At 39.7% G+C, this 23,620-nt stretch overlaps 1 protein-coding gene across 5 annotated transcripts in view; it reads right to left on the bottom strand.

Moving 5' to 3' along the window:
• LOC121509573 (NLR family CARD domain-containing protein 3-like) overlaps positions 1-23,387 on the bottom strand; it is a 46,175-nt gene extending 22,788 nt beyond the window's left edge. For 3 of the 5 annotated variants that reach the window (XM_041787028.1, XM_041787029.1, XM_041787032.1), the window contains exons 1-4: positions 23,288-23,387; positions 15,224-15,392; positions 5,870-5,948; positions 3,648-3,873 (exon numbers count right to left, since the gene is read on the bottom strand). In XM_041787028.1, the coding sequence (XP_041642962.1) occupies positions 3,648-3,873; positions 5,870-5,948; positions 15,224-15,297 (379 nt within the window). In that variant the 5' untranslated portion in view covers positions 15,298-15,392; positions 23,288-23,387. The remainder of the gene's footprint in view (positions 1-3,647; positions 3,874-5,869; positions 5,949-15,223; positions 15,393-23,287) is intronic. The other 2 variants (XM_041787030.1, XM_041787031.1) reach the window with 2 other exon arrangements.
• Between the last annotated feature and the right edge of the window lie 233 nt (positions 23,388-23,620).

Raw genomic sequence — 23,620 nt, 5'->3', positions numbered from 1 at the left:
AGTGGGGTGTGTTGTGCCAGTCTTTACTCAAAGTGACTTTAAAGTGAGGCCATTACAGTAATACCTCCAACTCAAGAATGTACATATATTTCAGGATGTGGTGCATCCCTGGGAACAATAATTTTGGATCTGAAATAAATTGTTTAAGAAATATAGCTTTCAGAAAAAAAGTGGTCTCGTGGCACAACTTGCCCCCCGGTGCGGGGTAAGTTGTGCCTTTGGTTAGAATACGTTGGGGTAAATTGTGCCAGTGATTATTGAAGATAATTAAAGTAAAACAGAACATTTTAATGTCATAAACTATAATGATATATAAAAGCAAGACAAATTCAATACAAAATTACTAATTTAGGGTTTATTTAGATATAATCACCCTATTAAACTAATGGTAATAAGTCATATTTTCTAGTTTTTTCTGGAAAACACAAAAAACTTAAATACACAATATTGATATTTGTGAATCATTTCAGGCAAAAAGGCTTTGGCAATAGATTCCTGTTAACATATACAGTCTGTCAGTTATGCAACATATATGAATAAAGTGATTTAGGCCAATTTCTGAACATCTCATTGTGACTAAGGCTACTTAAAAACTGGATAAACTGCTCTTTAATAACACAGTGCAAACTCAAAACTGAAATCAGTGTTAGCTACATTAAATAAATGGCAGGTAAATCAAACACTGATGAGGCATGCTCATCTCCTCACTTCTCCAGCTGTTTTTGGTCCTTCTTTGTTGGGTACTAGGTGTGTAGGTCTAGGTGTGTGGTTGTGTAGATTTGTTAGGGTAGGTGTGTCGATGTGTGGGACTGGGTGTGAGGGTCTGGGTGAGAGGGTGTGTGGGTTAGGGTCTAGGTCTGGGATTTATGTGTCTGGGTGTGTGGGTCTGGATTTGTGGGTATTTGAGTCTGGTTGTGCGGGTGTCAGGGTTTGGGTGTGTCTGTGGGTCTGGGTTTGTGGGTGTGCCACTGGCACAACTTAACCCAGGCCGTTTGGCACAAATCACCCCAGCCCCACTATTTTGAAAAACTAGCATGATCCAGCAGGTTAGCGCTAACTGTATAGACTCTTTATGTAGCCTACTAAAGCACTAAAACATGTTTGAAATGTTTTCAAACGTGTCTATAATTGTTCAGACATAACAATCAAAAAACCTTGATCATAGAAATTTTACTTTGAAAGGCAAAAAACAGTTTTTTGAGCTAAAATGTGCATACTTCTCATGCCATGTGTCTGTCTTTTATACAGGATGAGTAAAATGGATGGCTCTTCAAAAATATGTGGTCACATGACCAATTTCTTCTATGTTTTCTTGAAACAAGGGGTGGCACTACTTCCCTGCTGGCACAAATCCCCCCACTCTCCCCTATGTGGTTAAAAACACTTGTGCAATACAGTTTTGTACTGGAATATTTCCTCTGATACACTTTCTTCAGCTCCGGTCTGAACCGTTTGGGCCCAGTTAGAAAGTGACAGGACCAATCAGGGTTGAGGGGCAGTACTCTGTGGAATCATGACGTAAGCAAGCAGCAACAAGAGACTGGTGGAAGACATTAGAGTGGATGCTGCTAAAGCGCCAGTTTTATCAGAACTTGATGACATTTCTTGTTAAAAGAAGAACAAAGAACAGCAGTGAGATGTTTTCTTTTCAAAAACGACAAAAGTTGTGTACTGATATGTCTACAGTTGCCATGGTTTACGTTATGCAGATGCGACAGACAGAACGTTCACCCAATCCCCCTCTGAGTTTTTTTAAATGCTCTGCCCTTTCCCAATCACTGTCTATGAGTAGTTTTCCAGATCAACCTGACATGCCAGGTTATCAGTAACAGCCATTGTTGCAAATGGTGGCACAAGTTAGTCCACCTTAGGTGAAATGATGACTTGAAATAAACTTTTACAGCGAGTACTATTTGACGTTTTAAGGTAATCAGTTAACTATATTTTAAGTGCTATGAAGTTATTTGTGTTTACAGTGTACAAAGTATTGCACATTAAAAGTAGATGATTTAACCTAAAGTCCACAAACTTAAATTAACATTTGAATCTCAGGTTTCAGCACTTAAAATGATTGATTTTAAAACTAGTAGTGAATACTTAAATAGTTCATGTAAAACAAGTACTGCACACTAAAAATAAACAAGTTTTTTTTAACTCAAAAGTCAAATGTAGTTTACTTGTCAATTTTGAGGCAACAACTTTCCATTTTTTTAAGTCCATTTTTTTAAGTAAGCTCATTTTGTTTTACAGTGTGCCCTTTCTCCAGAGGAAGAAAACAAACTGTCTTGCTATTGGTCTTTAATATGTAGCTTGGCATACACTGTGAGTCTTCAAACCTATTCTAACCTGATGATTTTTGAGTTTGAGGTGTGAAATTTGTGAGGACACAACAGCCGATCTCGACTTAATTAGCTACTCATGACGTGGATGAATTTCTGACTTAAACTTTCACAGAGCCACGAGCAGATTCCGAAACGTCAGGGCATTTATTCATGTTCAAGCTTCTCTGAGCTGATCGTCAGATGATCCCTGAGGGACACAGAGAGAGCTACATGAGAAACTCAAGTCTCAACAGATAAAAAACTTCTCAAAATTTAATCAACTCCTTTCCCTCATCCATTTCATCCCCAGTCACTGATACGGCACCTTCTTAGTCATGTGATTTCTCTACTGGATTAACGTTTCTTTATGACATGACAAAAAACAACAAAACAAAGAAGGAAAGACAAATATTAAAGCTGAAATGTTTTTGACTGATCTGATTGTCTTTACTTTGTTTTACAGCAAAAATCAAACTGATCTAAGCTCAGACTGACGGCGCACAATGCTGCTCTTTTCCCACTGACTCTCTCTCTTTCTGTCTATCTCTCTCTCTCTGATCAATAAACAAATAATAATTCATGCTTATCGTCAAAAAGAGAGAATTTTCCTACATTGAATTCAAAGATCAGTCTTATGATGACTGATTTATGGGTCTTTCGGATAGCAGAAAATTAATGCAATCATATTTTTGGATTGGGCGATAAGAGCTGCATGCTTTACTTGCACCAATTAATGATACGACTCGTTATTTGTTACATAAAGAAAAGGGTGTCTCTATCATAAGCTAAATGTTTCAAACATCTCTAGCATTTTATTTAAGATAACTAGCACCGACCCTGGTATGTCCTGATTTCAATCATCACTGTGAGAACTCAGGCTGTGCGTGACCATCAGACCCCAGTATGAGCACATAAATATCAAAGTTTGGTTGTGTGTCAGTGTTTCAAACACACAGTGAATGCTAAGACCAGACCACAGATTGGGATGAATTCAGTCCGAGCAGAGTCAGGGGCAAAATGTACCCCTTCAAGAACCGAGATTCTTTTGATCCAAGACTTGGCAAAGTCAGCCTCTTTCTGCTTTACAGTGAAGTAAGTTGAATACTATCCATTAGGTCAAGCTACAGCGAAAACTGGTTCAATGGCACCTTTGACCAGCTTCTGGTTGAGAGCAAGGGCTTTTGCTTGGTCATGTATGATGATGGGTTAACCTTAGTCTTCCAGCCTTTCGAGGCTATAGGGATTTGGTGAAGTTAAGGTAATGGTATCCAAGCATGAAGCCGGCACACCTGCGTGATCTTGTCAGATGTGTTAAAATCATCTTACTGCCTCGCAGACGGTCAGCCAGCTCCTTCTGTTTCATTCTCCCAAGAAAGTCCAGTGTGATCTTCATAAAAGCATCTCTGCTGGGTTTCTGCTCTTCATCTTCCTCCTCCAAAACCTCCTCAACCTCACTCTGACTCTCCAAGCCTGCTGGGTAACTTGGGCTCAGAATCTTCTGGACTCTGTTCAGCTCATTATTCACAAAGATGAGAATGTTCTTCTCCAGTGGCTGGAACAGAAAGAGAGACAGAAAATTTAATCTAAACTAGTAAAACACATCATGTGAACAATCAGACAGTCTGAAGGTCAGCTGGTCAAAACAGAACAATGATTGAATAGTAAATCATTGGATTTTTTTTATGAAACTCTGTGATCCATCCATCCATCCATTCTTCTGCTTATTTGGGGCCGGGTTGCAGTGGTAGCAGGTTGAGCAAGTCGACCAAGACATCCCTCACTCCAGAAACACTTTCCAACTCTTTCTGGGGGATCCTGAGGTGGTCCCAGACCAGAAATGATATATAATCCCTCCAGCCATTCCTGGGTCTTCCTTGAGGTCTCCTCCCAGTTATATGTGCCTGGACAACCTCCAAAGGGAGGTAGCCAAGAGGAATCCTGATCAGATGCCTAAACCACCTCAACTAGCTCCTTTCGGTTTAAAGGAGCTGTGGCTCTACTCTTAGCTCCCTCTGGATGTCTGAACTCCTAACACTATTTCTAAGGCTGAGCCCAGCCACCATCTGAAGACAACTCATTTTGGCTGCTTGTGTCTGTGATCTCATTCTTTCAGTCATTACCCAGAGTTTATGGCCATAGGTGAGGATTGGAACACAGATAAACCAGTATATCAAAAGCTTTGCCTTTTGGCTCAGCTCTCTCTTCACAACAACAGTCTGGCCCAACACCAACAGTACTGCTGACACTGCAACAATCTGGCTCCCTTTTGCCATCTCTCATGAACAAGACCCATGACACTTAAACTCCTTCATTTAGGGCCAAGACTCACTCCCTATTCGGAGGGCGCAACCACCACCATTTACCAGCTTGGAACCATGGCCTCGGACTTGGAAGTGCTGACTCTCATCCCGACCACTTTGCACTCAGCCTCAAACCATCCCAGTGACTGCTGGAGGTCCCCTGCCAACGGAAACACATCATATGCAAAAAGCGGAAATCTGAGGTCCCCAAAACAGAAACCCTCCTGACCCTGACTGCACCTTGAGGTAGAATAGAAATGTTCTAGCCTGACTTTTAAAAGCACTTTAACACTGCAGTTCACACCTGCCCATTCATTCCCCTTTCACACCATTCATTCCACATTCACACACTGACAGAGTTTGCCATGGAGAACTGGCCATCAGTATCAGCTAATCTCAATCACATCCATACACATTTACATGCCACTGATGAAGCAGTGGGGTTCAGTGTCTTGCCAAAGGACACATTAACATGTGACTGCAGGAGCTTGGGATCAAATCCACAATTGGAAGACAACCAGTTGTATCTACTGAGCCACAATCACCCCCACCTTCCTAAGACCCTGTCCATGAAAATCAGATCAGAGATAAGGGGCAGCACTGGCAGAGGTCAGCACACACTAGGAACATGTCCGACTTTGTGTTGAGGATGTGGACACAACTCTTACTATGGTTATGCAGGGATCTAATGGCTTACTGCAGTGGCCCTGGGACCCGATATTTCATCAGCACCCACCTCATGATCCCCCAAGGGACACGATTGTAAGCCTTCTCCAAGTCAACGAAACAAAAGTAAACTACATGAGCAAACTCCCATGCTCCCTCAAGAAGTCCTGAAAAGGTAAAGAGCTGGTCCACTGCCCCACAGCCAGGACAGAATCCTCATTGTTCATCCTGTATGCAAGGCTCGACAATCAGCCGGAGCCTCCTTTCCAGCACCCTAAAGTAACCTTTAGGTGGGCTAAGAATTGTGATACCTCGATAATTGAAGCACACCCTCCAGCCACCCTTTCTAAATTGGGAACTATCACCCCAGTCTGCCACACAGTGAATCTCATCTACACCTGGTGCCTTGCCTCTGGGGAGCTTCTGGGCTACCTCATGACCTCCACCAAGGAAATAGATGGGTCAGCCCCTGGATCATTAGGCTCTGCCTCCTCCTCAGAGGATGTCTTTGATGGATTAAGGAGTTCCTCAAAGTGTTCCTACCACTGTCCAACAGCATCCCCAAAACTCTGTGATGCATACCTTAAATGTTGAGTCCAGGTCAGCTTGATGCTGCTGGACTGACTGATCACTGTGAGCCTCTGTGCCCTCCTGCTGATCTCTGTTGAGAAAACATCAAGCATAAGCACAATTAATAACACCGCTTGATGATAGTTTTCACACATGGCAATTAAATAACAGGGTGTGAGGGTAGATCATTTTAAAAAATCATGCCACCTCCAAGAATAAAGCTGAAATCCATGCTTATGTCATATTTGAGCTCAGTGAAGTTCAACATGGTAAGACAAGTGGACAAGACAAGTCTCTTGAGAGTGGATCCTCTGGGATGCTAGGCAGCATCAGTCCTGAACATTTTGAATGAAGCACCAGTAAAGTATGGTTTTTAACTCCCCCCCCCACCGCCCCCCCTGCAACATAATGAGCAGAGCACATTGCTCCAAAACAGTGAGTAACTGGCAGAAAGTTCATTATTGTCCTTGTTTGTTGGCGGTAATGGGTCAGTTAAAAAGTGAAGCGTAACTTCTGTGCTCAAATGACGCTTTCATACAAGCATACCTCTGTCATCAGATATGAGGCAAAAGGCGCAGACATCAAACTGTGGCCCTTCTGAAACTTGTGTCAGAAAATAGTTCCTAACAGGTAGGCCTCAAAACACAATGATGATTAAAGAAGAAAACAACTTTTTCTTTAACTCTAGTAATTAGCTTATGTTTGATAGCAGATGTACATTAGCATTGCTCAAATGTAGGATAGTGTATTTGGATGTAAATAAAAGACCTACAGAGGATGAAAAAGCTTCAAAATAGAGCATGGTTATCCTAAATTTCCTAGCCTAAAAATGCCCTTCATATCTCTTCAGCAGGTTGTAGTGAGCTAGATTAACAAAATAGTGTTTTTTAAGTGATGCCCGACAATTTCCTACTCCTGATGACCAATAACCAATAAGAACAATGTTTTTTCAATTCATTGTTAAAAGGAAGCTTTTTTATGCATTTATGCCCATTTGGGGGAAAGAGAGGTTAATATGTAGTTAGCAAAGATATTTATAACTTATTCTAACTAATATCCCTCATGTTTACATAAAAAAAATAGGGAACAGTTTTGAATTTACCATTATTTTTTTTTTACATTAACTAGTACATTAGTGTACCAAACAAAGAACAACAGACAACTGACATAACTTTAGTTTTAAAGAGTTTGTTTTTTCCCTTTTCCCATGAAAGGAATTTAAATCTCTTCACAAGCTTTCAAATCTGACATTTCAATTAACCAAACAAGAATTCAGCTGACATATGTCCAATGAGACATGTTTCCCTATGAATAAAAACAGGTAGTTTTCAAATAAGTAGAATGTACAGTGTCATGAAAAAGTATTCTCCCCTTTTGGATTCCTGGTGTTTTTGCACATTTATCACACTGAAATGTTTTGGATAATCAAACCAATTTTACTATCTCACAAAGACAACCCAAGTAAATACAAAATGCAGTTTCTAAATGATTTTATTTATTTATAGAGGAAAACAATCCAAACCTATCTGGCCTTATATGAAAAAGTAATTGCCCCCCTTGTTAAATCATGAGTTAACTATGATTAACCACAGTTTTTGGAAAGCTGAGTTCAATTTCACTGGCCACACCCAGACTTGATTACCGCCAGATTTGTTGAATCAAGAAATCCCTTAAATAGAAGCTGTCAGACAAATTGAAGTAGGCTACAAGATCTCAGAAAGAAACGCATCATGCCACGATCCAAAGAAAATCAAGAACAAATGATTGAAATCTATCAGTCTGGAAAAGTTTACAAAGCCATTTCCAAGGCTTTGGGACTCCAGTAAATCACAATCAGAGCCATTATCCACAAATGGACAAACCTGGAAATAGTGGTGAACCTTCCCAGGAGTGGTTGGCCAACCAAAATGACTCCAAGAGTGCAACGACGGCTCATCCAGGATCACAAAAGAAGCCAGAACTACATCTGAAGACCTACAGGCCTCACTGCCCACATGACACAGCGTTTGATAAAAAGAACATCATACCAACGGTCAAACATGGTGGTGGCAATGTGATGGTCTGAGGCTGCTTTGCTGCTTCAGGACCTGGACCACTTGCTGTGATTGATGGAACAATGAATCCAGCTGTCTACCAGAAAATCCTGAAGGCCAACGTCTGGCCATCAGTATGTGCCCTCAAGCTCAAGCGCTCGGGTTATGCAGCAGGACAATGACCCGAAATATACCAGCAAGTCCACCTCTGAATGGCTCAAAAAAAAAGAAGAAGAAAAAAAAAAAGCAAAATTAGGGTTCTGGAGTGGCCAAGTCATAGTCCGGACTTGGATCCAATTGAGATGCTATGGTCTGACCTTAAACATGCAGTTTATGCTGGAAAACCCTCCAATATGGCTGAGTTATTGTGAAGAAGAGTGGTGCCAACATTCCTCCACAGTTGTTTGAAAGACTCATCAGCAGTTATCACAAATGCTTGACTTCAGTTATTGCTGCCAAGGGTGGCACCACTAGTTATTAGGTTCAGTGGACAATTACTTTTTCACATAGGGTCAGATAGGTTTGGATTTTTTTCCTCTAATAAATAAAATCATTTAGAAAGTACATTTTGTATTTACTTGGGTTGTTTTTGTGAGATATTAAAATTGGTTTGATGATTTGAATTGGAATAGTGAGTAAAACCAGATACATACTAAAGCAAGAAATGTTACATACTTTATACTGTGCTTTGATTGTACCATATCAGTCTTACTGTGTTGAAGTATGGGGAAACACATATAAAAGCAACCTACAAAAGTTATGCGCATTGCAAAAGAGAGCGATATGGATAACAAATCATGCAGAATATCTTGATCATACCAATCCGCATTTTTTAAAGTCTGAAGAACTAAAACTTCAGATTGTATACACAGCAAAAACAAAGCTCTACCAGGGAACATATTGAGATTTTTCTCAAGCAGACAAATTTGTTAAGCGCTGTATATACAAGCATGTGTTATCCTCTTCTAAAACAAAAATATAACCAAGAACAACTATGCTGTTCCAGCCGCTGAGTTGTAGAAAGGATGACTGACAGAAATCACTGGGGAATTAGCAGCACAAAGCTTTATTTCAGCTGAAAGAGCTGGTTTTTAAATCACTACATCTTAACTATGTTAACTGCGGTCAGTACAGCTCCTCACCTGATGGAATATGTGTACCAGCGTTTCCGCTAGACTTTTTTGACAAAAGCTCCACAGCAGATAGTCTGGTTCAGTCCTTCTCTCATTAAGCTTAACCAAGACTACTTCTGCTAATTAACCAGAACGCCTCGAGCATTAACAACCAGCTACGTACGAGGAGGAGTGACTGACCCTTAGTTATCAACTCCAGTGGTCTCTGTCGTTCTGCATGATGTGATTATGTGTTGACTACAATACAACTTTATCTGAGGATTGATCATAGATAGATTAACCGAAGTCTACTACAACTCTGCTCGGCGTAGGCCTCTCTCTCTCTCTGCTGCTGCATTGGTGTTTACAACACTCAGCTATACAATTCCCTTTGTTTCAGCCTCTTCATTACTTGCAGCGATGACTATCACAAAATACCTCCATACAGCTGATGATATTAAGCCTTTGGTTAACCAGGAAATCTTCAGAGATTAAAATTCTGCTTTCTGAGATTGTTCTAGTCAAATTTTTCCAGCATAGTCTCCAGCAGTACTGAGCATGCTCAGAGAGAAGGCTTGGGTTTTTACGTCATCTTTCATACATAATTAGCCATGTGCTTGCCGTCTGAGGAGATAAACAACCTCAGCACAGCAGGATAGTGGATACAGTAAGATAGGGCTACTTTTAGTTTATTAAAGCATTCTCAAAACATATCTTGTAGGTTACACAAAATCTAATATGCAAGTATTCAGTATTTAATTATCTGGTCATTGGCATGTTTTCTGCCGGACATTTTGACTGGTTATATTTTTATCTGCCGGACTTCCGCCCTTTTTACCGGCCAATGACCGGCAAATGCCGGCTAACGGAAACTAATATGTGTACAGAAACATTTTGAGTCATAAATTGGATGCAGCTGCTTGGCCATGGAAACCCATTCCATGAAGCTCTCTACGCACTGTTCTTGAGCTAATCTGAAGGCCACATGAAGTTTTTAGGTCAGTCGCGATTGACTCTGTAGAAAGTTGGTGACCTCTGCACACTATGCACCTCAGCATCCGCTGACCCCCCTCGGTCATTTTATGTGGGCTACCACTTTGTGGCTGAGTTGCTGTTGTTCCCAGTCACTTCCATTTTGTTATAATACCACTGACAGTTGACTGTGGAATATTTAGGAGTGAGGAAATTTCACCACTGGACTTGTTGCACAGGTGGCATCCTATCCCAGTACCATGCTGGAATTTACTGAGCTCCTGAGAGCGACCCATTCTTTCACAAATGTTTGTAGAAACAGTCTGCATGCCTAGGTGCTTGATTTTATACAGATGTGCATGGGCATAGCGGACGGGGGGTATGTAGGGGACACGTCCCCTCGCACTTCCTGTACCTGCCCCTTCTGTCCCCTGCACTTTTCTGGCCTGTAATTCCGAGTTGGAAAACGTTAAATTAATTTTAACAAGTTGGCACTCATATTTCCAAGTTGCCATGAATGCACCATGGCGTGTAGGCTACAACGCTGCATGTCTTTGAGTAAGCAGTGAGCACAGACTGTGAGACAAGTGCTCTGACTCTGGATGCCACAGGGAGAATGCGAGCTAGGTGAACTGTAAGCAGGATTTAATTTGGGCCGGATCCCACTGGGACAAGACCCGGCACCTCTCAGATCGTGACCAGCTCTTATTTGATTGGATCCAGCACCTCCAGGGGCGGCGGGTGCATAATACAAGTCTGCTGGCGAGTGTGTAAACATAACATTGCATGTTAGTTTTCTAGTGTGTAGAGGAGTATTGACTGTGTGTGACTGTATGTTGCAGCCTATGGGTAGGCAGGCTAAACAAAAAAAGTATCTTATCAGCCCATCACATCCTGACTTGTGCCCAAAAGCATCATATCAGTAAACACCCGACCAATTACAGACAATCACGCACTATTTTCAAAGTCAACATTAGCAGCAAGAGTTAATTTCACCAAACAGAATGGACAAATGGACATTTTTGAAGGTAAAAGATAAAAACAGGAGTGACCCAGAAGTCATCAGCAGCAGTCGCTGGAACAACAGCTGATGCACCTGCAGACACTGAGTTAGCAGTCAACTGTACAGGTAGCTGAGAGCTGAGATGAAGAATTAGCAACACCCCCTAGAAGGCTGCTATCTCTAGGTACCTGAATCACAGTAGGACTAACAGCACAGACCTGTGAGAAAAAGGCAGTGGTTCATCCATTTCACAGTGTCACATATTGCTATATTAAGGTAAGACCAAGTTTTAATTATAAATTTGGCCGTTGTGCCTTAACATGAGCTATTTATTTTCACTGACTATCATTATTTTTGGATTCATTTATAGTTTTATTATGAGATAAAAACAAGCTGTCAGCAGATCATTCAGTGACGCCTGAAATGTGTGAATTCTGACATGTGAGCAGTGCAGGGCTGTAGTTTCAGCCTTTCTGCTGTCTGTTTTGGCATATGATTAATATTAGTCCCACAGCTACTAATGTGGGCATGTGTGCTGTGAACTGTGGAAGCAGTCCACAGATCTTTGAATGAAAAGGCATTAAGATGAGAGACAGATGGGGGATCCATGATCAGCTGATAGAAAAGTTTAGTTTTAGCAGACAAGCTCTAATTGGATAACAGAGTAATATCTACTAAATACTAAATGACGTGACAGGTACAGTTTCATAAATAATTATTTCAACTAAATAAGCAGGGTTTTGTGTTTAGTAATGTTTATGCTGAGAGTGGCTAGATGAGCTGTTGATGATTTTGCGCTGTCCTTGGTTATGAAACATGACTGACTGACAGCTGCTGCTTAGAGAGAGAGATTAAGGGAGAGGGATGCTCTCTGTTGATAGGCGATTGTAGGTGCTTCTCCACAGCTGATTCTTTTTTCAATCATTTAGGTTAATAGGTTGTTTGCAGTCACATGATCTTCTTGGCCTGTTTTTACCCGTTTTTTGATGTATTCCGTGACTTTTTTGTTTCCCTCTTATTGCCAGAACAACACCCAGTCTGTGTTCCGAGACCTGAACATTTACAAATTAAGCACTGACTGTATGATTTGAACGAAAGCAACGTTGAAGGCCCGCTGGAGTCAAATTAGCTGTTTTTGGTGCTTTCTTCACAGGTTTCTTGCTTCATATCTCACCTACATGAAATTATCAGGCCCTTCAATAGCAAAAAAGCTGTTTTTTTCAATGACTTTATTAGTGTTTTGTAGTTTGTTAACTTTCTGGAAACAAGACTCATCCTGCACCTGGGGGAGAGTTAACAAGCATAATTACTTGTTTCTTTGGATGGCTGGCTTGCTAGCTAGCTTCATGTTAGGGATAGAAAAACTCTCCTCAAGTTGTGCTCTGAATTTCACTATTGCTTTACACATAGCCTATTTATTTATTTTTAATCTGTATTATTGCAATAGAAAGAGAAGGGAGATCGCAGTTCACAGTAAATTTTACATGAATTTCCAAAGCTATTTCATTCACTAATCTTCTTAATTTCTACTCTAAATTTAGATTTTCTTTGCATATATTTTGTCTGTATTGCTATAGAAAGAGCAGACAGAAGGCAGTTGTGAGGGATCAGGACAGGGGCCAAGCAGTAGCAAAGACTGTCATGGAGAGGCCTCACAGGTGAGGAGAGGTGTTTTTGATTGTTTGGTGCTATTGATTTGGAGAGGATCTTTTAATAAATCATTTAATAAAAATCATCTTGCTCCTGAACAATCTGTCCCCCTCACTTCTGAAATGAAGGCTACACCCCTGCACCTGTGGCCATGGAAGTGATTGGAACACCTGATTCTTATTATTTGGATGGGTGAGTGAATACTTTTGGCACTATAGTGTAATGTAAAAGTTGCAAGCTGTACTGTGAAAATTTTTCACATTTAAAATAAACTAAAGGTTTCTCTGGTGTTAAAATCAATCTAGATTCAGTCAGAAATCCTGGGTGCATTGATTAAAATAAGATGCAGCCTGAAGTTTTACAAACACAAACAACTTAGTTTCACATCCATCATGGATGGATCAGGCTGATGTGCGCCTATAGGCTCTGCTTCGTGTTATTAAAAATTGGTCTACATAAAGTCAGGAAACTTGATTTGTGGCCACATCAGTATCCACGCACTAGGAAACAGTGTGGATCTCTGTCGAGTCCAAATATTCCTAATTTAAGCAGATACTAGCAGTGGCAGCTGGTCAATAGGGGGCACTAGGGCGCCGCCCCCAATTACGCTCTCCACAAAGAGAGGACAGATCTTTACATCATTGAATATATTTTTTAAACATTTGCTTTAAATATCAGTAAATTTATATGAATGTAGACAAACTCTATCATGCACTGTATACATATGATTTATATGATTACCAAGAGATTAAAATGTGTAATGTGCAATAAATCAGTAGATCACAAACATTCTACACATTTGCTTTACTTCCTCTTCACTCATTTCCTCCCTGGGTTGCTGGGCTCCTGCGCCCACAGCCATCCATAGACCTTTGTTATAAGCTGCGTGTGTGCATTTACTCCTCTTTGATATAAGAGATAGGAGCTCTGTGGGCGCAACATGACTGCAACTCTGAAGGGATTACCACTAACCACTCACCAGGCGCCAACAGGTGGCAGCAGAGAGATACACTTTGTAATTTGAGACACACAGAGGAAGTCATGCACCGTGATGGTACATCTCTGGCTTTCTGCCAGAAACTGCGCCTGTGTTTGTTGTTTAGCTCAGCAAGAGATGCTAGGAACACAGTTAGCAAAACGAAATAAGAAAACTCAGTCAAGTGTTTAAGAATAAGGTGTTTTGAGAGGAGGACATTGGAGGAGAAACTTAGAATTAAAGAGCTTGGACCTGACCAGCCAGATATCAGGATGAAGCAACAAAGCTGTGACTAATATTAAGAAGTAAATCAATCAATAAATAATAGTTTTGTGTGTTTTAACATTTTTGCTGTATTCATGTCTGATATGTATATGTTTTTACTCAACCAGCTACTATTGAGGCAGTGACTACTTGCACCTTATGCCTTTTGTACATTTTTCTATTTAGAATAAACATTCAAACATAATTTTGTATGTACTGAGTTGATAATGTGTGATAAGTTAAAAATTTAACTTGACTATGATAAGAGAGCTACTTGTGGCTGCTGATGACCCTTATTATACCTGTCTTATTCTAATATTTTCTATACAAGCCAAAAAAATGCAGATGTAAAAAAGGCACATTAATATAACTTAACTCTTGGTGTAGTAACAGCTTTTGATATACCCCTTATACATAACATATCAAATAGGGGTTTTGTTGTAGCCCCCCTGAAGAAAAATACTCCAGCCACCACTGGATATTATCTGTTTTTTTCCCATTTTCACCCACTCCTTCTTACAGAGCAGACTTCCATATTTTGCTTTGCAGTCCGGCTGAGTCGTGTCACATGCTGATGTGGCGTCAGTGCAAACCCCCCCAAAAAATGTGTGCCATGCTGTACCGAGCTGAACTGGACTGCTTGGTGGAAACAGCCTATGTATGAACTCCAGGGAAGTTGAAGGGGTACCCAATCATGGGCACATTTGAAAAAAAGACAGGCCAGAAAAGGAGCAGAGAAGTGTATTGCCCTCATACTTGACCTAGATAAATACCTGGGAACATCCACCACCAAACAAAAAAGTCCTGCCTTGAGTTTCTGACTGAGTTGGCTCAGAGACAGTGAAATGTACAGAAAATAGTCAGACTAGACTACTAGAAAAGTGTTTTACAAGCCCAAGTCTACTTACCATCTCAGAGATTTCCTGTCAATAATGATCTCTTTTTGATATTAAAAAAGGAACCTACATACTACTGCAAGCCATCTTTCTCTTCTGCTCCCTTTAAATAGACTGAAAGCTCAGAGTTACAAACGTCTCCTGCCTTTGATAAAAATGGGGACACAGATCTAGAGAATGACCTTCAGGCATATGCAAAGAGAAGAGTTTTACCCTAGCCAGGAAGGCACTGGACACTGACCTCCGTAATAGAAAGCATAAACCACCTCTCCCAGTTGGAATGAAATTTCTTTCCTAATTGGCGAGATCAGGTCTGAATCGTCTGATTCACAGTGAAGGTTGTTATTCTGATCAGGCTTTAATTCTTATTTTTTGTGTCTTTATAAACATAGCTAATGAGTGTGAGTGCTGAGCTGTGACATGGAGAGGAGTTATGGAAAGTCGAAGATCCTCAACTCACCTCTGAGCTTCGTGTTCCCCATATCGAGAGATTTTAGGAGGGACTCCCTCCTCCATGTCCTCAGAACGTTTCATAGCAGTGCGCCCCCTGCAGGGAGATCTGCTCTCAACAGCAGTGACGTAGTTCAGCTGCTTATGTCACATCCAGTCTCAAAGACTTTGTTGTTCAGCTGAGAAGGAAACACACGAAGAGAGAGAGAGATAATGCTGCAAGTTTAAGATCATCATTACCTCATTGTCAATCTACAAACAATGCATATATTTATACATACGTGCAACACTCTATTAACTTTTCTTAAAGAGAACTTGATCAAAATGCTGTTGTACCAGCTGAACACTGTCACTTATGGGTGCTGTGTACTTTTGATTACCCTATTACATGCTAAGAAAAGTAATTTGTAACGTTATTGCATTACCCACTGATAAAACTAGATTTTATACAGAGTACTTTTGCGTTACTAGATATTCAAACCCTTTAACCATTTGTCCCGCTCATGGGTTGTAAAAATGACATAAATGCCATTAAATGTGACGTCTGCCATTGAATGTGTAGACACTACTGTCATTGCACAGTCGAATTTACGTCCCATAATTTATCTCTGCAGCCTGATAATACCACCAATAGAGATTAAAACCTATCCAGCTCATTAACATGCTCACAATCTGACAACAACCTGAGCGGAGGCATACAGAATCAATCAATCAGTTGATCAATTAATCAATCTTTGTTTGCACAGTGCCAATTTAAAATGGAAGTTATTTCAAAACACTTTACAAAGAGGGCAGATCTAGACTGTACTCTCTGTTGTGGCCTATTATAATAGACCAGCGATAAAGGTTCCATATTTTACCCTTTTAAGACAAGCTTATTTTAGTCTCCCAAAACAAGCCTGTGAAGTTTGTTTCTGAAAAAACATTCCAGTGTTGGATTTTTGCATGTCTAAAAACCCCTCTGTTTCAGCCCTGCTCAGAATAAACTGTTTCTGTGTCTGTGGCTTTAAATGTTAATGAGCTGTCTGACTCCGCCCTGACTACACCCCTCTCAGGAAACGGATGTGGCTTAATGGATGTGGCTGTCCTGATCCTCCTTTCAGCTGGCATCCATAGTTGGAGTCAGCTGGGTCCACAGAAGCAGGTCGTTTGTCCCAAAGATCCATATGAATCTACAGTCCCCTCCAAAAGTATGGGAACAGTGAGGGCAATTCCTTTATTTTTGCTGTAAACTGAAAACTTTTGGGTTTGACATCAAAAGATGAGTATGAGACAAGAGATCCCCAAGGCTAATTTCCATCTGCAGACCCCCTGGCAGGTTGATGTAAGATATAAAACATATAAACATACTATTTACACACAGGACACAACCGTGAATAAGGACAAAAACTGTGACTACAGGATCAAGTTAGTACAAACAAACAACAATAACACATTAGATGAGCCAGACATTATCTGTATTGCACATACCCTTGTATTGCACTGAGTCAAATTGGACCTACCCCTATATTGCACCAATTCATATTGCACAGATTCCTGTAATGCACTGATTAATATTGCACATATCCCTATATTGCACCGATTCATATTGCACTACGTCCAGTTGCACATTTCTCTATGTTATACTGCATTTTCAACAAGGTGCTTGGTTAGAAAAGATGAATATTGCACATGTCTGACTTTTAAATATGTTGTAGCTCACACATGATCACGTTTGCCTATCTCTTAGCCATAGTTTTAATTGTTTCTTAAAAGTGGGGAAGCATGTGCTTTCCCTCACTGAGAGTGAAATACTATTCCAAAAGGTTACACCCTGATATGACAGGACGTTTTGGGAGAAAGATGTTCGCCTGAATGGAAGTTCACAGTCACCTCTGACAGAGGCTTTAGTCACTCAGGATCCAGAGACACTGACAGACTTTTGTTTGATAAATTCATTCATTTATGGAGGTGCCAAACCATGCAGAACCTTGTAGTTAACCAGCTGATTTAAAGAGTTTAAAGTTTGCAAAATTTAAAAAATCATATTTATCAAGAATTTAGCAATGGTGGTAGGAAAGAGGTTTCTTATCCAGGATTTTTAACGCTCTTTTGTAGCAGGCTTCAGTTGGTCCAATAACAGAAAGATCTGTGTAAGACCAGCTTGTGATGCAATACTCAATATGGGACAGTATCATTGAGTGCAGGAATGTGACCGCTGCTTTATCTATTAAGGATGCCCAAATTTGTTTAAAATTACTTATATTAAAGTTAACAATTTTTACAATTTTTTTAACATGTTGCCTTAAGGATAACTTTGAATCTAATACCACTCCAAGGTATTTCCTCCCAGGTAGATTTTTGCTGGGGCCAAGGGAGTCGTCAGTTTGCTAAAGAATATAGATACCATTTTTTACATTTATTCAAAGACATGAATCACTCAACCGTTTTTGTAAATCACCTAAAGCTATTGAAAGTCGCAGGGCTGCCTCTTGGGCACTTTTGGCTTGTGTAAAAATTACTGTGTCATCAGCATACATAATTGTATCCACATTTTTGCAAACATTTGGCAAGTCATTGACATAAAGTGAGAATAGAAGAGGGCCTAAAATTGAGCCCTGGGGGACCCCTACCGTATACAAAAGTTAGGGCAACTTGCCGTCATTTACTTGCACGCATTGCTGTCGGTCTGACAGATAGGGCTGTACCCATTTAACAGTGTGATCACTAAAACTGAATTCGGAAAGTCTGGAGAGGAGCTTAACATGATTCACAGTGTCATATGCACATTTAAAATCAATAAAGACAGCTGCAACATAACTATTTTTGTCCAGATATGATTTTACTTTATCAATAAAGACACAGCCGTTTCAGCTGAATGGTGAGACCAAAATCCGAATTGCATTGGGTGGAGACCTGGGCCATCATTATCAAGATGTTCTGTGATGGATTTAGCCACCCACTCTTCTGCTATTTTTGAGAAGAGAGGAAGTATGCTAATAGATCGATAGTTAGCAGGGTCTGATTTATCGCCAGATATATAGATGTATATACATATAGGTGTTATTTTAGCCACCTTCCATTTCATTGGAACAACTGCCTGAGTAATTGATAGATTAATAAGATGAGTCACAGTGTACAGAAAACAAGATTTATGGCTCTTCAATAGATTGGTATCAAATCCAAATTCATCCCTTGCTTTAGATTTTCTTAGTGTGGAGATTATTTTTGATACTTCATTTTCAGTAATTAATTCAATGCTGAACTTTGAACATTGTATAGATTGACTCGGTTTGCAGGCTCCTGAGTCATTAATTTGAGGACATGAAATTTGATTAGAGTCACACAATTTAGGGAAGAGTTGTGCAATCTCATTCATAGTGTTTTGGAAGTATTCATTCAGTTTAGTTGCAAGGACCACAGGCTCTGATACCAATTCATTGTCGAATTTAAGTTCAAGTTCTTTTTCAGTGTTTTCCCTTGTTTTACTGATCAATTTATTAATATTCTCCCAGATAAGTTTACAATTCCCTCTAGCACTATCAATCACTGTCATGAAAAAATTAGCTTTTTCCATTTGCAAAGTCTGTATAACTTTATTCCTGGCTGAAACAAAATGTAGCCCATTGGTAGTCAGGCCAGATTGTAATTATTTTTTAAGTAATTTGTCTCTGTGTATCATAAGCTTTTTACACTCACTATTGATCCAAGGCAAAGAGTAAGCTTGTTTCTTGTGGCTACCTTTTTTTCTGAAACTGTGTCAAAATATCTTTAATTGAGGAATACAAAAGATCACAACATTTATTAGTTTCATTACAAGAAATAATTTCTGACCAATCTAGATTATTCAAGGCAGCGGTTACATTTTGTTTTTGATTCTTTGGTATAAAAGTTGGTTTTGAGATATAATTTTTGTGATTAAGTCGCGTCTTGGTCAGTTTTCTTGAAATGAAAATTGCATTGTCATCTGAAAAGCCAGTTAAGAAATTGTATGTTTTTACTATTCTTTTTGGTTTGCTGGAAAATACCAGATCTATTTGAGTTTTAGAGCAATTAGTTATCCTAGTAGGGTCACTAATGATTTGAGTAAGCCCAAACTTGTCTGTGATCTCTTTAAGGTTTTTCCTGTCACTTTTATTATCCCAGTTTACATTTAAGTCTCCTAGAAGAATTACGTCTTTATTAAAGTCACAGTGGTTTAGAAGGATCTTGAGTTGTTCATAAAAATCCACTTTGGCTGAAGGTGGGCGATATATGCATATTACTGTAAATGACATTTCTGCAGAGAGTAACACATTAATTCCAACACATTCAACTGTAATTTCATCAGGCCATATAATTTGTGTACATTTAATAGAGTCCTTAACATACAATAACACACCACCCCCTTTTCCCTGAAACCTATCTTTCCTGTAAACATTGTAGCCTTGTAATGTTACAACTGCTTGAGGAGAGGAGGGAGTGAGCCATGTGTCTGTAAGCCCCAAGAAGTCAATATTAGAGTTAATAAGAAGGTGTCCGATTGTTCTCTCGTTGGTGTCATGCTGCGTATATTCAAGTGGCCACCTAACAGGTGGCCACTTGGAGGTGACATCAGCAACAACCTCCAGAGGACAGGAGTAAAGGTATCATCATATACTGTTAGTGGCATCAGCAACGACCTTCAGAGGACAGGAGTAAAGGTATCATCATATACTGTTAGTGGCATCAGCAACGACCTTCAGAGGACAGGAGTAAAGGTATCATCATATACTGTTAGTGGCATCAGCAACGACCTTCAGAGGACAGGAGTAAAGGTATCATCATATACTGTTAACAGAAGACTTATGAACAAAAGTACAGAGGCTACACCAGAAGATGCAAACAACTCATTAGCAAGAAGAACAGGAAGGACAGGCTGGAATTTTCCAAAAGTACAGATAATTAGCCTGAAAAAAATGAGCCTCAAAGATCTTGGGACAAAGTTTTACAGACTGATGAGACAGAGAAGAACCTTTACCAAAGTGATGGAAAAGCTGATGTTGGAGAAAGAAAGGATCTGCTCATGATCTCAGACATACAAGCTCATCTGTGAAACACAGTGGAGGTAATGTCATGGCTTGGGCTTGCATGGCTTCTTCTGGGACAGGCTCTTTAATCTTATTGATGATGTAATAAATGATGGCAGCAGAAATGAACTTGGATGTTTACAGAAACATTTTGTCTACCAATTTAAGGAAAGACGCAACCAAACTGATTGGGAGATCCTTCATCATACAGCAGGATAATGACCCAAAACACACTGGTAAAACAACAAAGGAGTTTATCAGGAGCAAGAAGTGGAAGGTTTTAGAATGGCCAAGTCAATCTCCAGATTTAAACCCTACATAGCAGAGGTAGGGAAAAAGTCATTGTTTTGCAAGTCTCAAGTAAGTCTCAATTCTTTAATCCCAAGTCTCAAGTCAAGTCTCAATTAAAGACATGCAAGTCCAAGTCAAGTCTCAAGTAAAGACAAGTCGAGTCAAGTCCAAAGTCATAGGCTTGAAATTTTCGAGTCCTTACAAGTCATAAGCACTGTTTACCAAATAAAATGCCATTTTAACAATGTAACAATCTATTAAATTTGGCAAATACAATGAATGCATTTTGAATTGTTTTATTTTTTCAATAAAATAAGGCCAGTGTGACAGAACTTAATCACACAAAAAAGAGTGCTGACATAGCATTCAGGATATAATTAGTGCTAAGCGGTGCAACAACAAATGAACTTCTGAAGACGTTGTACAGTCATTTTAACTCATCTAATGTGAGTGTGTGTGTGTGTCTGTGTGGTGAGTGTGTGTATATAGGTGTGTGAGTGGATATATAGGGTTTGTGTGTGTTTGTAAGTGAACATGTTTGACTGGTCAATATTAGGTTTAAGGTGTTAGAACCAGTTCTTAACTTCAAGTTATGTGTTATGTTTTAAGTTATAAGACCTCAAGTTATGTGAACACAATGACTGCCTCCTAGTGAATAAACAAAAAAAGAGCTGATGAATCATGGGTGTCTGTTTGGGTATAGATATTTAATATTTTGACATTTACCGTAGTTCTGTGACTTTGTTAACTTAAAGTTATGCTTTCTACTTTTTTCCCTCTCATTATTATTGCTTTTAGCTAAAGGGGGAAGGTCCCTGTATTGGTCTTTGCCCTGGGCCTCCAAATGGCTTAAACCGGCCCTGCCTCACACCTGCAGCTCCCCCTCAGAAATCGTTCTGTCCTGCCAGTTTGTTGCTTTAATTTTTCTGTTTCTGCCCTTTTGACAATATTTATCATTGGTACGTTTAAGATCAAATAAAACACCCACGTTTGGACAAGTTTGACTCAATTTTACATTATTTCAAAATGTGATCCATGTGTGTTTGGCTCGTTGATGATGATGCGCATCGTAAAAGTCATCATCAAATACAAGTATTGGAGAGCATCGGCAGGGAGTGACTGAAGAAATGTGTTAAAACGAGGGCATTAGAAGGTTCAATTTGAACACAAGACAGCACACCTCTATGAATTAACTTAATGAAGACGCGCCACCAGTGGACTTCCTCTGCGCTCTTTTACTCACGTTCCTCCGTCCAGTGCGCATCCAACAGTAATAATATACAAGTTTTCATTTGAGTTTGGAAGTTAAAGTCTGTCTTCTTTGTGTGGACTTATATTTATAGAGGATTTCGGGAGGATTTTTTTAAAGTAAGCCTTAAAAGAGCATCAACTGGTCACTAAAGAGCCACATGCGGCTCGAGAGCCGAGGGTTGAGTATCACTGCGTTAGTTGAATACTTTGAATGGAGGCACGTTTTACTCAACACACTGAAAATCTCAAGTATTTTCAAGTCATCGGACTAAAGTCCGAGTCAAGTCCCGAATCATTGATGTCAAAGTCCAAGTCGAGTTGCAAGTCTTTGCTGATATTGTCAAGTCGAGTCAAAAGTCATCAAAATTGTGACTCAAGTCTGACTCAGGTCCAAGTCGCGAGACTCGAGTCCACACCTCTGCTATATAGCATGCATTTTACCTGCTAAAGAGGACTGAAGGGAGTAACCTCCTAAAACAAACAACTGAAAGAGGTAGCAGTGAAAGCTTGGAAAAGCATCACAAAATAAGAACTCAAAGGTTTGGTGATGTCAGTGGATCAAGGTTGATGCAGTTATTGCAAGCAACTAAATATTAAGTATTATTTACTTTAATCTATTTTAAGTCTATCTGTTCCAATACTTTTGCTGACCTAAAAATTTGGTGTTGTGTTACAAATAATGCTATCTCCTAAGTTATGTGTCAGATCCAGATGTAAATACCTGGAAATAGAAGCTGACATGTTGATATCTTGTCTCATACTGTATTCATCTTTTGATGTAAAACTCAAATGTTTTTAGTCTACAACAAAAATAAAGGAATTGGCCCCACAGTTCCAATACTTTTGGAAATGGTGCATAAAACTGCCTGATTTATGAATAAAATCTAAATGAAAAGGCCCCTGGACCCAGGGGCATAGCTAGGGATTTTGGGCCATCAGAAAGAACATTACATTGCATTAGGGTAATCAGTACCCTTTTCCCCCCGTGCTACGCCCATGCCTGGACCCTCTGGAGTTTGGGCTAATACTCATAAAATATATAGGATATTCAACACTGGCCCCTGAGTTAATCATCTTCGACTGGATTTTGTGAAGAAGGTAATGGCACTGTTTGGGATAATTAAAATAAAAGTTTTCTGTTCATGTTAAGAGAACTCCATAACAGTTAGCTTGAAAGGATATGCTGATCTGCAAATATAGAGAGGTTAAGCTGATAAACAGGAAGTGTCTGAGTGACATGTTTGCTATCGTTTGATTTCTTTCATCATAAAGTAAATTTCACCGTTCAATTCAATGCTTTAATTTGCAGTTTGATGTCTGACGTGGAGTCTCTCCTCCTCTCCTTATGTGCCCTCTTAGCATTAGCACTTTTAGCATACAGACATCAGAAACGCTGCTGTCTTCCTTTTGAGCAAAGGAAGTGTCATAAACCTGTTGGCTCACAGCTGTTCTTACCCTTTAATGACCCCAAGTAAAGTTTTAAAACAATAAAGAGATTCACTTACCAAAACGTCTACACAAAGAAAAATAACATGACAGGAGAAAGTAGAAGTAAAAGCTCCCATTAACAGCAAATTCCAGTCTGCTTATCACCATGAAACAGGCTTACACTGGTCACACCCTCAGTTTCCTGCTGAAGGAAACTTGATGCTCACTTTTTGATCCGTCAGAAGAAATATTTCTCAGGACAAACTAAGACAATGCTCAGGACAAACTAAGAATTTCATTGAAAATAGAGACAAAACCAGAAAAAAAAACCACAATTTTTATTCCTCAACCCTTCACTTTTTCAGATTTAAAGTATACGGTGTCTTAGAGCAGTCAGAGGCCTAAAGAAT

This window comes from Cheilinus undulatus, linkage group 5 (genome assembly GCF_018320785.1).
Source record: "Cheilinus undulatus linkage group 5, ASM1832078v1, whole genome shotgun sequence".
Classification (NCBI taxonomy): Eukaryota; Metazoa; Chordata; class Actinopteri; order Labriformes; family Labridae; genus Cheilinus; species Cheilinus undulatus.
Note: the sequence above shows the minus strand (reverse complement) of the source record. Positions and strands in the feature narration are given on the sequence as shown.